The sequence below is a fragment of the Poecilia formosa genome, unplaced genomic scaffold (genome assembly GCF_000485575.1).
Source record: "Poecilia formosa unplaced genomic scaffold, Poecilia_formosa-5.1.2 Scaffold4, whole genome shotgun sequence".
Taxonomy (NCBI): Eukaryota; Metazoa; Chordata; class Actinopteri; order Cyprinodontiformes; family Poeciliidae; genus Poecilia; species Poecilia formosa.
Window position 1 is genome coordinate 4,119,683 of NW_006799943.1, and position 17,189 is coordinate 4,136,871.

The following is a 17,189-nucleotide window of genomic DNA, read 5'->3' on the forward strand; positions in this document are numbered from 1 at the left end:
GCCTCATAATTTCCACCCAGGTCACCATCCGGTTGACTGTTACGGAATCGGCTCCAAAGCAGCGGATATGGTTCACGGGGAAAGCCAACCAATCACGACGTAGGACTCGTTGCGTAGAGGCGGGACATGGAAGAAAAAAAGCCGAACGTTGGCACACGCCAATCACACTGAAAACGCGGCTCTGGTTGGTTCGGCGCTATTATTAAGGAGGGTCCTGACGACAGTCGCTGTGTTGAAATTCCAGTGCTAACCAACTTTAGCCAGCTCGCTAACATGTAATTGAGCGAATTTGAAGAGCTTCACGTGCTGCGCAGTCCTGGCTTTAATAGCGTCAATGATAAATTGCAAACAGGCCGCAGTGTAAACATTCGCCTCCATGTTGGCTGCTGCGTGTGCATCAGCTCCTGCTACCGGGACATGGCCAGTTAGCCAGTACGCAGCATTCGTTGGATAAACGAAGCTGGCGAGCTAGCTGGAAGGAAGGGGGGAAAAAGCCGTTCGGACCGGGGCGGCAGGGGGCGGCTTGTGAACAGGTTCGTCGCTCGGAAGAGGCGGAAAGCCGGATGCTGTGACTGCCATGAGTCCCGCAGGCTGCCCCCATGTGAACAGCTTCAAAGTGGACAACTGGAAGCAGAACCTGAGGCTTATTTATCAGTGTTTCGTGTGGAGCGGTTCAGCCGAGACCAGAAAACGCAAGGTAACAAGTGGAGGGGAGACAAGTGTCCCACTGTGCGACACAACCTGTTTTTTTTGTCTTTGTATTGAATGTGACGAGTTCCCCGCCCTTCCAAATGAGGCACATCTAATGCCAAAAGAAAAAAAAATGCTTTCAAATAAATAAAAACGACCCTTCTGCTCTTTGACACAACGTGTAGCTCAAACTAAAACAAACTTGTCACTCCAAACATTAGCTCCTATGGAAGCTTAGGCTGGACACAAGATCTGAGAGCTGATGTGCATCTGTTTGCGTTGGCACTGCGCCTGCTGTGGCTCCACTTCCTTCCACCAGCGTACACAGCGGTATTTCCTCGTCTGAGGGGATTCTGCCAGGTTTGAAACAACCAAACCTTCCCTCGTCTACCCTCACCAATAAATCATTCTTCATCCGCGGAAATTAGCCTTACAAATATTTGAGATGATCGATGAGGTTCTGTCTTTTCGTCACTTCTTAGACGTCAAACCTTACAGACGTGAGGATTTTATTGGTAGTGTTGGTGCGCATCTGCAGTGTGGGCTGGGGTCTGTGTCTGCTTGCATCCATTCTGCACTTGCATGTTCTCATTGAATGTTGCTGGGGGCGGGTGGTGTGGGGTACTTCCTTGATGCTCACCCTCTAATGCGAGGAGCCTGGCACCGCCCTTATTTGATAGTAACTCTGTAGTGTCACTACATTTGAAATAATTTTACCTCGGTATATATTTTCTGTCAATTATTCTAGCTAGAAAAAACGGTATTGGACAGTATCCAAATGAAATCATGCTGCGAGACACACCGAACCAATAATTTATATATTTTAAAAAAAACGGTAGTATTTAGAGGTGTGCGATACAGCATATTTTGACGTCAAACCGAGAGCAGTGCCGATACGTATTATTTAAATATGATGTATCGTCATACTAATAACCTTTATGCGTTTTAGTGGTTTTTCTTTTCATTATATAAAACACAGGACATAATTTAGATAAATGTTACATGTACTTTAACATACTCGCATGATAAACTATAGAAAAAAATTTGTGTGCTTTTTTTTTCTTTGTAAAGTGCATAAATATATCATTTGAAAGCAAATCAAAATAAAAAAATATGGTAGAGCTGAGATAATAATGCAACGCGAATCTGTAGATACACAGCATCATTTCTTCAACATTTTCTGACATCCCACTGTAAGACGATGCAGCCACAGCCTTTGATCCCAACATGCATCAGCGAGCCTCGGTTTCCCCATGACCTACTTTTTCCAATTTGAACAAGTTTTCCTTCCTGTTTTCACTTTGGGGGTTCAGCCGATCTTTTTGTTTTCTCTCTTTCTTTTTTTTCCAAGCTACGCAATTTCAGTTCCAGTGTCTTATGCGGCATTATTATGTTGTCACATCTCAGCCGTGAATCTGTTTTCATTGATCCTACTCTCCCTCCACGCAGCACTCGTGTTAACACACAAAAAGCTTAAATTTCACTTTCTCTTCTTGCCTTCCATACCTCCTTCATCCGTGTTCCTCTCATTTTGCCCTCCCTGCTGTTTCCAGCATTCCGCATTTCTTCTCATTTCCATGCAGGCATGCCAGCATTTCATCTGCATGCTCCCCCCCCCACCCTGCTTCTTTTCACAGACAAACAGAATGTATGTGTAGCACAATAATAATTCATACCAATTTGAATACACTGTATTTACGCTCAAGATGTTTTTCTGTTGTGTATTTTAAAAGGAACAATGCATGACATGCTAGAGTTAGCCGTTAAGGCTAGTTTTCATCTGTTGTCCCTCAATGTGTAATCAATACAGTTGCAAGATATTTCAGACAATCTAATAAGCTTCTTCCAAAACAAAAAAAGAGAATAATAGTGATTTGTTTTTAAAACAGAAGTAAATTTGGTCACAAATTAAGTAGAATAAAGAGCCATATAGGTTGTGCCATATAGGCACAAAGGTTCACCTCAATACATAAAAAAAAAAACGGAACAAAATGTTTTGTGCAGATGTGGTGAACATTATTTGTCCCACCTCTCTCCGCTCTGCAGGCCAAGTCATGCATCTGCCACATGTGCGGAGCCCACCTCAACAGACTCCACTCCTGCCTCTACTGTGTCTTCTTCGCCTGCTTCTCCAAAAAACACATCCACGAACATGCCAAGAGCAAAAGGCATAACCTCGGTATGACCACACACACACACAAACACAGATTTGTGTCTGTTTACTTTTTTAAACATCTGCTGTTGTATGGAATTGAGTATGTTGGGACAAACAGACCACATTTGATAAAGTCAGTGGCGGTTCTAGCATTAGTGGCACCCCGGGTAAGGGGTTCTCAGGGTTTCCCCCTGGTGGACTGGGGCAGTGCACCAGTTTCCCCATCGTGTTTTCCTATTAAAAATGTTGAAAGGTGACAGGAAATTTTGGAAGTGAAACTTCCAAAACCAAGCAGATACAGCAGTGGACTATTTAAAAGTAATCTATCTGTAGGTTGTGTATTCATAATCAAATATCATTATCTTTTTTTTGTCTGCTAAAGATTACTGATGTTTTTTATTCAAAAACAACAGGTAGAGTTGAACGTCATACAAAACTTTATAAATAAACTGGGTGTGATTAGGACAGGAGCAGAATGGCGGGGCCGTCTATTTTCAGTAAAGTTTTTTTTTTTTTTGTTTGAACAGATCATTGATCTTCAGATTGTGTCTCCTACGGCAGTGTACTGCTTTGGCAAAATACCCTAAAATCTGATCACTCATAAAATGATAAACTATGCATAAAAATGTCACTGCATGTTATTTATGCCAACATGTTTTTTTTCCCATGCAGTCGCACATCATGCACTCTGTGTTCAGACTGTCAATGCACTTGCACCAAGAAAATGGTGCATCCCGTTATTTACGGCTTAGAACAGGGCGCTAATATTTGTCTCATTATTGATATTAGCAACTTGTCATAAGGCTTTGATATTTGACACTTCCATTGATGCAGTGTTCTCCAAAATGAGCCTTCACTGAAAATTTTTTTAAGGGTTTTTTTTTTGGCTCTAGTGGCCTTTATTTGAAAGTGCTAGGACAGGAACGTAGGTAGTGAGAGAGAGAGAGGTCACCAAGCCGGGATTCGGACCTGTGACGGCCGTGTCGAGGACTAAGGCCTCCTTATGTGGGTTGTGCTTAACCCCTGCGTCACCACAGCACCCCTTCACAGAACATTTTGAGTGAAGGGTGGTTACAAACCTGGTTTATTATAAAAATCATTAAATAAACCAACAACACTTAGCCTGGTGGGAGTGCAAGTAAAGCCTGGTGGCCCGCCAGACTGGTTTCTCCAGACAGCCAAAATTGTGGTCAGTTTTCAGTCACCTGTTTTTGTTTTTTTTTTAATTTTTGTTCCGTTTTCATCTTATTGTACTGAAATCAAGCTTGAGTTGTTTGTTTTGTTTGTTTTTTTTTGTCTTTTACACAAATTCGTCAATTAAATTGTGGAAAATCTACCAATTTTAATTTAAATTCTAAATGAAATAGTTTTTAGTGGAAATCAATGGTGTTGTTGACGATGGCCTCCCCATAAGAGGCCATGTACCCCTCTGACAAGATGCTACCCTGAGCAGTGAACCGTATTAAGAACCGCCGCTCTGATTCTGCTCTAGTTTCCCTATTTTTAACTCTGTTTTATCTTCTGTTCATCAGAGTGTGTTTGTATTCAAAAAGAGCTTTTAGTTGTGTGTGTTTGAACATTGACATTTTATTAAGGGCGACATAGTTAGGAGCTCTTACGCAAGCTAGTGCAACATAATTGCAACACCTTCTACAAGGAGATAAGCCTCAAGGGGATGGTGAATGTCACTGCTGTATTTGTTTCCCTTTGGAGGGAATATGTGATTATATATATATTTTTACAGCTCACTCCTTCATTCAGAAGTGCCGTTGATAGGAAGGCAGATCACAATGAAATTTGATTTTTATTTCAGAAACTCTTTATTTCAGAAATTGAACCAGTCAGGTTTGGATGTCACTTCTATGGTGTGTTCCCCCAGCGAGTAATGGAGACAAAAAAAATCCTTTTTTTTTTTTATTTTATTTTATGAGACAGACTCTCTTGAATAATGAGTTTTTAAATGAAACAGACTGCAGATTTGAGCAGAAGAGGCTCCAGTGAGCCAATAATTGCTTGGATGCTATTTAGAAAATAACTAATTGTTGACCGAACATCGACTTTTAATACTGGCTGCACATCAGATACAATTCCAATTTCAAGTGATGTCCGTTTTCAGTCTTTAGATGCTTTTTTTTTTTTACCTTACTACATCTGGATTCTAGTGCATCTTGATTGTTTAAGCTCATATATTTTGTACAAAACCAACATTTTGAAAGCTTTCATTCTCTGAGTATTATTGGGCTTGGGACTGGCAATTTTCATATTAAAATTTTCAAATTTAATGTCACTTTTCTCATCACATTTTTTATAAGAATTAAACAAAAAAAACAGAAAAAAGAAGAAGTGACATTAACGGAAACGCTATTTTTACTTTTTTCTCCACTGTGTGTCAGTATATATCAGTAAATTTACATTTACCTGAAAAAGTAGCAATGTGTTTTTTTAAGTAACTTTCTTTTATCATTATCGCAATAATACCAAAAAATATTAGGATAAAATTCAAAGTCCATATCTCCCACTTTTATATTGGACTTTGGAGGAGCATATTTAGCGTATTTGCAATCAATTTGTTGCATTTGGTCCATTGCAACCAGCTTGAAACCAAAGACAGACAATTAAGAAACAGAAATATTTAGTATTCCTTTTCACAAGTCACTGCTTATCCCTACATAAGCAGTCATATTCATGCTAATGCTGCATTTAATTGTTCTTTTTGCTTGGTGCAGTACTGTGCGTCTGGTGATGATACTTTTTTTTTTTTAGCAAATACACCATTCTAACAGAACTATATAATCCTTATATGGAGGTTAAAAATTGAACACAATTGTGAAAAACTTCAGAAAATGTTAATTTAAAAAAAAAAAAGAGTCAAAGTTCAATTTTCACAGCTGTTTTTATTCAAATCAAGATAAACTTTTTGGGTTATCGCAGTCAGGCTGTCCAGCACGTTTTAGCCGAATTGATTTGTTGTTGCCCCTCAACTGATGTGGGCGGAGATGGCTCACTGCCAAGGGGGGCATCTCTTCAGGGGCATCCCTGAGTGAATTTTTTACCACAATGACAAATGCTGACGGTGCCGAGACAAAATCTGAGGTTGGCAGAAACTGAGACACCAAGATTTAGTAGTTATTTTTTTGTTTGTTTGTTTTGTTTTGTTTTCCTTCCCTGTACTGCATTATCAGCCCGCTCAGGAAGACTCCCTGCTGTGTTCAAACATGGACCTCCCACTGAGCCTAATTGTTAGTATAATTAGGGTGGCAGCTGAATTATATGCTACAAAAATAGTTGAAAAGAAAGCAGAGAAAAGGGACAGATCTCAGCAGAGCGGGGACGAAGTAATTAAGCCTCTCTTAACGAACCAGACGAAACCGGCAATTATTAAATAACCCTCCTCGTTTGTCGCTTTTTAACTCAGCCATTTATGTTGTTAGTTTCCTCGTATGTTTTTTTTTTCCCCCTCCCATTTCCATCCTCTCATCGATTGCCCTCCTGTTCCCATGGTTACCCGGTGACCCTCTCGATACAGAGAAACGTTGGAGTTTGGTTATTTGCACCGTTTTTCTTCTCAGATCTTTCTAAAATCCTTCCTTTCCCGCATCCTTTACTTCGTTTTGCTCCATTTTTTTCCACTTCCATACCTGCAGAGGATATCTGTTGAGAGAGAGAGACCCATAGTCTGGTTGTTATGGCAACATCAAGCGGGTAGCTGCATACTGTACAGGAGGAAAAAGGAGTTGTTGTGTGAACTCTTGAAGTTCAGTTTACGCTCCTTCTTGTTCTTCTTCTTCATGTTTCCAAGTGGTGTAGATTGGTAATCTGAGGCGGTTCACACAGACTGCACCGACATCCTCTTCCTCACAGTCTAATAAACCAGCGTGTCCTCTGGTTTTTGTCATTGTGCTCTGTCTGTCTGTGTCTGTGTGTTCAGCCATCGACCTGCTGTACGGAGGAATTTACTGCTTTATGTGCCAAGACTACATTTATGACAAAGAGATGGAGCAGATTGCCAAAGAGGAGCAGAGGAAAGCCTGGAAGATGCAAGGTATGCCACTGTGACGCCACGTCCAGGCTGTCCAACTGGAATCATAACTCTTCTGTCGCCATGCCACAGTTTGCAGCCTCTTGAAAAAGAATCCCTGTTGTATGGGATCTCAGTATGATTGAACCCATTCATCCTGAGTCGCATAGTAATTGGGAAGTGTTAGATTTGTTCATCTGATTTTGCTTCACTCCTGTAATCAGCACAGCAAACATTAGTTTCACAGCCATGCAGGCAGGAATTGGGATTGTTGGTTTTTCAAAATGAAGTACATTTGAACATTTCATGACATTTAAATTCATTTCAAACTCTGTTTATGTTTTAGTATATACATCTTTATAGTATAAATAAATGCTTGACCTTATTTTAACACGCACAAAAGGAGCTGCTTTTATTTTGTTGTAGCGGTGCGTCACGATCAGTTGCATGTGGAGGAAGCTCTTAGAAGGTCAGCTGTGACATTCAGACCTACATGCCAAACGCTGTGGGTGTGAGGATGATTTTCTATGTTAGATTTTAGAATGGCGTCACTCATGGTGGGAGCATGTTGGCCCAGTTATAGAAGTTCCTTTAGTTCTGATTTGTTCCCTTTTTGTTCATCATTTTTTGTAGTTGAGGCGAAAATAGTTCTACCTGGTTTTGGATGCTGTGCAGCTGTAAGGATTTTGTCCTCTTATTTATTTATTATTTTTTTTAACTTTTGGACAGTTGTCAAGCTGGGTATCCGTGACAACGTGGTATTGTTTTTACAACTGATGAATATCGCAAAAGCTCAATGAGAACAGATCAGATCCCTGACCCGACTTTCTCACCTACTGGATGCAGCAAGATGTGTGGATGTGAGTTGGACCAATTCATTTCTCTTTGGGATGAATAAAGCACTATTCAGTTGAATTTGGCAGTCCTGTCAGAAATGATGAGGAAAATGGAACAAAATGCAGATTGAACAGTAACATTAATGTCAGGGTCATCTTCCTCCAGAACGGCCTAGTCAAATCCTGATTTAAATCCAAGTGAGAATCGTTGCTATTACTTAAAAATTGCAGTTCACTCATGTGGTGTCGAAGCTGCTGGAGACGTAGCCTAGCTAGCTAATGGCGCTAAAATCTACAGAGTGTGGCTCTGCAAAGTATTTGCTGCCACACTGCACAGCTTTGTCCAACAGCGCCATCGCTAGGTGCTTTTCAAATCACCCTGCCTCCACAAGTCCTGAAATAAAACTCAAAGACGCGGGTGTATTTTGAAAAGGCGTCTTCGTTCTGCGCTGCAGGCATCGGGGAGAAGTACTCGACGTGGGAGCCAACCAAGAGGGAGCTGGAGCTGCTGCGCCACAATCCCAAGAGGAGGCGGATCACCTCCAACTGTACTATTGGTTCGTGCCTCTGCACACACACACACACGCACACGTACTAAAAAGCACAGGAGCCGATTGCCGTCTCGGTCATTTTGCCAGCTCTTCTGTTTCAAGATCGGACATCAGCAGAGGCGTAAAGAGCAGAAATGTTTTATTTATGGGGTTTTATGGTTTTGCTGCAGCAGTTGGACCTGATGGATTGAGCCGTTTCACTGATGTGTTCAATGAATTAGACGATGCATTGTGTAGATTGCTGGCATATTTGAGGCCTTGTATCGCGTCAGGAATGTAATTAGGACGCAGCATCAGTGAATGATGGAGAGCAGCAGCCGTCCGGCCGTGTGCAACGCTGACCGCTCCTGGCGTTACCTTTTAACACCTCGCAGTGGCCTGCCATGATCTGCCCAGGGCCATTAGCATCACTGGCACCATTAGAGGATGATGGTGGGATTTCCAGGCCTGGCTGCTCATCAGTGAGAACGCCACCTCCTGATCCCCCCGCCTCCCTCGCCTCGGTCAGCAAGCGGTCGGCTCATGGCAGGGAAAACGCTTTGTCCTCTGTCTCTGCAGAAAGAAACATGGTGTCTCTCAACGTTTTTAGTTACAACCATCAATGGATTTATTGGGATTTTACAAAGTAAAGCTTAGTTGTGTACTGGATGGAAATGATCCAGGGTTTTATTGGTCGTGTTTCTTGAAAAACAGCTCAACTAGGCCTGTCGCAGCAAATGAATTAATCGCGTGATCAATTAAAATGAACTCGATCATTTCCATGTGCATGATTTATCGTTTTTCTTCTTTTCTCTCTTTCTGGATGAAACGTCTTCAGTCTGGTGCTTTGGTCTTTTTACTGAAGGACAGTTTTGCCTACAGAGACGTCAAAATTCATTTTATTTGTTGTTTTGTTATTTTTTTATATTTCAAATGTCTTTGACTTCCAGTGTTAGATTTTTATTAGAATTTAAAAGTTTATTAGCTATTGAGAACGTGTTCTTGCATTATTTTTGCCATTTCCATTATATTACTTGAAAATGGTTTCAAGACAACATTATTATCATTTATCGCAATAACTTAATTTATTACTGACAGGCCTAAACTCAAGATTGGTCAGATTAGATGGATTATATTCTTGAGTCTTCCTGCTGAGTGCATTTTATTCCTGATGGCTCAATGAGTAATTGATCTGTGTAACTGAAATAAAGGCGGTCTTACATTTTATACGTTAAACAACGTTAATAAAATTGAACAAGAATCAAAAACCTTTTGACATGAAACCCATAACATCCCAGTGAAAAACGAAGGTTTATGGTTCTGACTGGACACCAAACAGAAAAGTCTGAGGTTCCCATACTCGAGGTTTCATACACACTTTCCTGTCCGTGTGTCAGAGTGATTTTCTTATTGATGACCGGTGCCGTTGACTTGCAGGCCTGCGCGGTCTGATCAACCTGGGCAACACCTGCTTCATGAACTGCATCGTCCAGGCGCTGACGCACACGCCGCTGCTGCGCGACTTCTTCCTGTCCGACCGACACAAGTGCGAGATGCAGAGCAACTCGTGCCTCGTGTGCGAGATGTCCCAACTCTTCCAGGAGGTGACGACTTATTTTTATTTTTTAGTTTTTCCCCTCCCCCTCACCAAGACGGGGCAACCCAAAGGAAAGTTGACTCATTTCCTTCGTTCAGTTCTACTCAGGCCACCGCTCCCCTCACATCCCGTTCCGCCTGCTGCACCTGGTGTGGACCCACGCCCGGCACCTGGCCGGCTACGAGCAGCAGGACGCCCACGAGTTCCTCATCGCGGCGCTGGACGTGCTGCACCGACACTGCAAAGGTGAAACACGAACACAGAGATGCCCTGTGGGTAGATCATGAGGGGTGTGGTGGAGTGTGTGGTCATGCCCAGGTGGCTTTTAGCGACGGCGAACGTTTCTGTGTGTCTCTGCAGACGACAACGGGAAGAAAGCCAACAACCCAAACCACTGTAACTGCATCATTGACCAAATCTTCACAGGGGGTCTGCAGTCTGACGTCACCTGCCAAGTGTGCCAGTAAGTGTGTGTGTGTGTGTGTGTGTGTGTAATTTGTGTGTAATGTGTGTGAGTAAAAAAACATGAGCCCTCGCCCCGCCTCGCTGGGGACTCGGAGTGAAGAGATAAAAGCATGAAAAGTGGAAGCTCTGCCTATAAAACCTCCGTCTCCCTGTGATCCACCCTGTTATTCATCACTCACATCTGCACTCTGAGCCGCTACACTGCAGCAGCAACAAGCCCGCATGCCTGAGACGTGGCTCTCTGGCTCCTCCTGGTGGATTCTGGAGGCTGTTACTCCTTTCACACATATTGAAGTCTTTGGTTGTTGTCTGTGGGGCATTCCTAAGTTCTCTCTTTTTTTTTTTTCTTTTACGCACAGGTTGTAGAAGAATGTGTAAAACACATTAGAAAAAAGAGAAACCCAGCTAAAATAATAATTTAGTCATATTTAAATGAAGCTGTAATGTTGCTCTGTTGAATTGAAACTCAATATTTTCAGACCATTTTTCAACATAAAACCCTAAAAGTAGCATTTTGTGCTCTCTCACTATCACAACCTTTAATAAATTACATGAACTTCAGCTGATCGGACTGCACATGCATGGTGTTCAAGGAGGCAGCAGAAAAACCTTCTCTTCATATTGAATGGCCAGCGGCATAAATCAACCAAACAGTTAAAGTGGTTAATTTGAAAGAACCTCTATTTATGTTTCATGTACTTCATAAATGATTAGACTGCTAGTAGATTTAATAAATGGATATCTAAGCTGCACATTATATGGAAATGACATTATTGGTAGGATGTTGCATTTGAGGTAAATGAGTAAAATAAAAATAAAGTGGTCATGAATGTAGCTGGAATTCATCAGTAACTATAAACTAATTCTTCCACTTAGGGCACATTATGGGCTGGTTCAGTCTCAACTGATGGCCTAATTAAAGGCCTCTCATTACCAAGAGGTTGCCTCCTCTCATCCGATGGGTCCCAGTCCAATATGTTTTAACCTTTAAAAGTTATTTAGTACAGGTTGATGAATAAGAGATGTGCATAACTCGTGATATTTGTTGTATTTTGTTTTTAAATTAGTCGACCAGCTTTAGAGTTGGGGACGTGATGTTTATTGTCATTTTCCATTTTCTTATCATGTAGGTAAACTAACAAACACCTTTGTTTTAATTTTTAGTTTTTGCTCACTCCTGCTTCTGTTTGGCCAGTTTGACTCATTTTGTGTCTTAGTTTTAACAAATGACATACAGACGTGTCTTCCACGTCTGTATGTCATTCTCTGTAAAGTCACATTTCCTTGACATCTGTCCAATTCCTCCTCAGTGGTGTTTCAACGACCATAGACCCGTTCTGGGACATCAGCCTGGACTTACCTGGATCCTCCACGCCTTTCTGGCCCCTCAGCCCCGGAGGAGACGTGACAGCACTTAACGGGGAGAGTCACGCCACTGGAGCCACAACACTTATGGACTGTCTGCGCAGGTAACGGCACCAAATCCAAAGTGTTTGCCTCCAGTTGGGCGGCTGTGCAAATTTGGGTGGGGAAAAAAAAGTAAATAAATCCTCACCGGTCAGGTTCACCAGACCGGAGCACCTCGGCAGCAGCGCCAAGATCAAGTGCAGCGGTTGCCATAGTTACCAGGAATCCACCAAGCAGTTAACCATGAAGAAGCTGCCTATTGTGGCCTGCTTTCACCTTAAAGTAAAGCAGTTTTCCTTTTTTTATTATTTTTTTAAATGATTGTGTCGATAAACCACAGCGTAGACCTAACACTCCTGTGTGTGTGTGTGTGTGTGTGTGTGTGTGTGTGTGTGTGTGTGTCAGAGATTTGAGCATTCAGCCAAACTACGGAGGAAGATCACTACTTACGTCTCGTTCCCACTGGAGCTGGACATGACCCCCTTCATGGCCTCCAGGTGAGTGGAAATAAAAAGAGTTGTGGTCAGTCTGGACATGACAGAGTAAAACAAATCACCTTTTAACTTGATCAACTTACCCTTAGAAGTCCAAAAATCCAAGTTTGTAGGATTTAACTAATACTCTCTGTTAGAAAACTTTTTTTTTCTCCTAAAACCTCTTTTGGATGAGAAATATTAAAGGAAATTAACATCAATCTAGTCAGAAGATCAGATTTCTCTAAATCAAATTGGAATAAAAACCTTACCTGATTGAGGAAAATGGATGTCATTTTTGGATTCAGCGGTGCAAGATAGTCCTAATCCAGCCGAAAAAACATAAGACAACTTCCAAAAACTATTTTATTGTAACCTGCTGTAAATGGTTCCCTGTGTGAGGCTGGAACTCGCATCCTTCAGACTGTAAGTCTGATGTGTTTACTGATGCGGCCCACGCATTTTGTAACTTTAATGTGACGCATGTATTCATTTACCTGTGTTTTTTTTGTGTGTGTTTCAGTAAGGAGAGCAGGATGAACGGGCAGTACCAGCAGACCGTGGAGGCTTTCAACAATGACAATAAGTAAGCTTTACACCAATGGACACAAACCTGGTTTCTGTAGTAAAAATAAGCAATTTGTCACTTTTTTTTCTGACGTTTTGTAGAAAGGTCTGCCTAAAACAATCAGACGGCTCCTGCTGATTTAGAATGTTGCTACTGCTACGTTAAAGATCTGTTGCTTTTGTACCAACCTCTCAAATCTACTCTGCATCTCCAGAATCAGAACCAAACGGCAGCTTTCAGTTTTCATGCTCCTCTAACCTGGGACAAACTTCCAGAAAACTTTCCAGAATTCTTTAAACGAAGCCTAAACCCTCCTTTGTTTAGAGCTGCTTTTGATTAAAAATAACTGAAACGTAGATCAATTCTAGCCCGTCTCTCCATTTTATTAAACTTTCTGATTTTGTGAGAGCTGATGTTTGTCGCAGCTCGACCGCATTGCGCTCTGCAGTTGGTCAAATTTCTGTTTGTTGTCTTGACCACTTAGAAGCAAAGTTAAAATTTGGTTTTATTGCCGGAAAAGTGATTATTTAAACGATTTGGCCACATTTCTTATAATCACATGAATGATTACAGCCATTGGACATGTGGACATGGTCATCACATTACATCTTCACCAATATCACGCACCGACATCCTTTCAAAACTACCCTTTTCTCTTCCCTTTCCTCGTTCCAGGTACAGTTTATTTGCCGTGGTGAACCACCAGGGGACACTAGAGAGCGGCCATTACACCACCTTCATCCGGCAGCACAAAGACCAGTGGTTCAAGTGTGACGACGCCATCATCACCAAGGCCAGCATCAAAGATGTGCTTGACAGTGAAGGGTAAGCAGTCCTCATCCAGGCTCCACCGTTAACATCAGGCTTGGTTCTGACCCTGCGCTCCTCTCCTCCTCAGGTACCTCTTGTTTTATCACAAACAGTTCCTGGAGTACGAATAACCTCCAGGAGGAACCCAATCAGGAAGAGGTGATGAGCATGTAAGGGAAGAGGCATGGAGAGGGAGAACGCCAGACTGGCTGTAAACACAGAGCCCCCGTTCCTCCGCGCAGCAGCAAGACCCTGCGCAGGGACGAAACCGAATAAAAACGACTCGTGCAAAACCGCTAGAAATACAGACATTTGTGTTCTTTCTGAAATTATCACTTGAATTCAGGACATGAAGAGGGGAAAAGAAGCTGTGAAAGTCTGCTCTTGCTTTTCAGATCATGGACAGTTAGTGTCTTATCCCAACATTTTTGCTGTTGATTACGAAGTAAAACTCCGGGAAGTTTTAGATTATTTTTTTTATAATTTTTTTTTTTTTTTATTTCAATTTTTTTTTTTTTTCAAACCCCACTTCCGTCTTCATGCTTGCACAGCCGCATTCATCGCCAGGCAACATTTCCGGACACGGGCGCACACTTCGTCTGACACCCAAACACTCCTCTGCAAGACCAAATATTTTCAGCATGGAAGTTGTCTTATTATGCAGTTTCTGTCCAGAGTTGGGGAATAATGGAAGACTATCATCTGACAGTATTCTAACGTTATTCCAATTATTATTTGTCAGATTGTTGTAGTCAAAGTGGTACTATTATTATTATTATTATTAAAAAAAGGCTTCCATAGTTAAAGAGGGGAAATGAATGACCCAGTAAATATATTTTTATACATCTTGCATTCGAATGGTTTGTTTACGGTTTTGCATTCTCTTTGAAAAAAAGAAAAACAAAATGCATTATGCGTCTGTTGAATTGTGTTGTCGATCATGTTTTTGTACACAAAAGACAAAAAGATGCTATAATGATTTTTGTGAAGCTGCTGCTATTGCCGTTTTTTTTTTTTTTTGTTTATTTGTTTTCTTTACCTTTATCTAGTGCTCAACAGTTATTGGCATCTCTGGGTTTGTGTAAAAACAGATAAATTTCTCTTTTATTGCATTACAATAATCTCACCCCAACAAAATTAAGAACAGTCCAAATTTTTGTGAAATCTTTGTCACAGTTTGAATATGTTGTACCTTCGTCTGCCTGTAGGACAGCTCTTTCAGAAAGGGCGATCTTTGACTATTCCTCATTGCATATTATTACTCCATTTTCTCGACTCGACTACTCACTGCTTCATTTAGGGCTAGCGACTGAGGGAAAGTTGATTCTTTTCTGGTAATCCAGTTCTCTGTTGATTCTGACATGTTTTGAAACACGATCTTGACCCAGATGGTTTGTTTCCAAAATCCGTACAAAAGGCCCCTCTCAGAGCTGATCCCAAATCGCCGACCATTCTGAGTATCCTACGCATTTGAGATTTCAAAAGTCAATACTGCAGCAGTTAAAAAGTTTCACACCATCTTCCTTTGTAAAGGCTAATGACACGTCTTCCATTTTGTTCTTTTGACTTTGAAGTGTTCCAGCAGTCAAGGGGGAAAAAAAACTACCCCTGGCTGAAGTCCAGTGACTTATTTCATTTTTTTTTTCTTCCCTCTGTCTTGGCACGCTTCAGCTCAACCTGTCCGATTGTATGTTAATGCCAGGAAATGAATGTGCAGAATGCTCCCCTTCAGCTCTGGTGTGTTTTCATCTTTAGCTGCTACAGTATTTTACTATTTGAAGCAGTAATTGGTGGTTCCTCTGTCTGGGTTACTCCACTTTAGGAGGAGCTTTAACACAAATTCATTCTTTTTTTTTTTTCCATCACCAGTTGCAGTAGGTTTGACAACTGGTTGGCATATAGATGGTGTCTAATGGTTGCTATGGACACTTTTCTCCTTTACCTTCCTGTTTGGCGGCTAAACCAGTGTCCTTGTACGTCGTGTGGCCAGAATAAAAGAAAGTTGACCTTCCTGTGTTCCACATTAACAGCCCGCGGAAACAGGAAGTCATTAAGTACTTTAATTGAATTTAAAAAAAAAGTAAAGCATAGATGAAAAATTCCTTCAGGATACGAATAGTTCTCTTTTTTTTTTTTTTTTTACATGTACAGTTTCTGTGAGGTTATTTACTGCAGTAAAATATGAATTTATGAAAATTTCGACACAGAATGCCAATAACTTTTGTTTGTTGGTTTTCTGTGACTTTTTTTTTTCCTCCTTGCGTTGACGGCATGTTGTCATGTTGCTGTTTCAGGTAAATGGCCTAAAAAAGAAACGAATGGAAGAAAAAGAAGGTCGAGTTTGTGTAAAGGGTCAAAAGCCGCAGCGTTAACAGTCAGCCGCACGCTTGTCCAACTGAGCCGTCCGTCTACGCGCGTCTACGGAAGAGGAAGAAACTCAAAAGCTTAGAGTAGATGTTTGTATAAATGTGTTCTGTGTAAAGAGAAAAAAAAAAGACAAAGTGTGAGATCTCGTTTGTATGCACGTGTGTCGTGCGTATGCACTGTACGTTTGTGTACTGAATCAGTACTTGCATTCAGCATGCTGTCTAAGCTGGTATCACAGTTTGATATGTTTTCAAAATTTTCTTTCTCTTCTGTTCACATGATGATGATGATGATGATATAATGTGTGTAAAAGTGTATGTGTACAGTTTGTACGTACGAGATGACAGGTGAAAACTCAAAAGCCGACGGAAGTCGTTCCGCTAACACCGCTGCATCCAGCCGGAGGGTCGCCGAGAACGGGGAGCCTGTCCTGACTGAGCTCGACAGCCGTTTCTCACACACACACACACACACACACACACACAGTTGTTTCTGCTGCAAAAACTGGACACAGTGATGGAAACACTCAAATAAAGAAACTATCTGGAAAAAGAAAACCTGCTTCATTTTTATTTCTTTATTTTTCGTTGTACAAATCAAGCATTCAGCATGTGCACCTTCACAGCGATAAATATGACATCTTTGGGGTGGATGCTCACGCTGCCCCCCTAGGCAGCATGAGCCCCCCAAGGTGGGGGTGGTTGCCCCATGCTGGGTGGTTGCCCACCTTGGGTGGTTGCCCAAGGTGCCCAACCACCCAGCGTGGTTGGGCACCTAGGGATGCCATCCTAGGTGGCATCCCACCTGGGATGCCATCCTGGGTGGTTGCCCCATGTCACCCATATCAGAAATGCCACAGATGCCAAACCCACTGGAATGATTGATGCATGGAATCGTGTCAGTTGGAAATCAATTATTGAAATAAGCTTAATTAGTAAGCTGGAATATTTATATATAAATATAGCCATTTGCTGAAAAACCAGCAGTAATTAAGCCTAAATTATACAAAAATATACATTTTGCATTTAAGATATAAAAGACCTTTTTAAATCTGTTGTACCCAGAACTCCTCAAGTGGCCTGATTTAAGCTTCACCTGGTTCAAAATCTGTTTATAAATCCCCCGAAACGGGAAACTATGAAGGATTTTTTGCTACTCAATTATTAATCTGTTACTCCAAAAATGATCAACAGATCAGCCCTAAACTGTACTGTTAGGTCAAGCAGGTAGAGCTCAACTTGTTCACAGTTGTCTCTTATTTGGACTGATTGCA

At 41.5% G+C, this 17,189-nt stretch overlaps 1 protein-coding gene across 1 annotated transcript; it reads left to right on the forward strand.

The window, feature by feature from the left end:
- The first annotated feature begins 143 nt into the window (after positions 1–143).
- On the forward strand, positions 144–16,166 carry usp22 (ubiquitin specific peptidase 22). Its single transcript, XM_007560544.2, has 13 exons — positions 144–697; positions 2,737–2,869; positions 6,774–6,887; positions 8,155–8,256; positions 9,667–9,833; positions 9,925–10,072; positions 10,187–10,289; positions 11,602–11,760; positions 11,854–11,980; positions 12,104–12,195; positions 12,695–12,757; positions 13,415–13,564; positions 13,638–16,166. Exons 1-13 carry the CDS (start codon positions 578–580, stop codon positions 13,678–13,680), a joined length of 1,521 nt encoding a protein of 506 aa, XP_007560606.1. The 5' UTR covers positions 144–577; the 3' UTR covers positions 13,681–16,166.
- Positions 16,167–17,189: the final 1,023 nt, after the last annotated feature.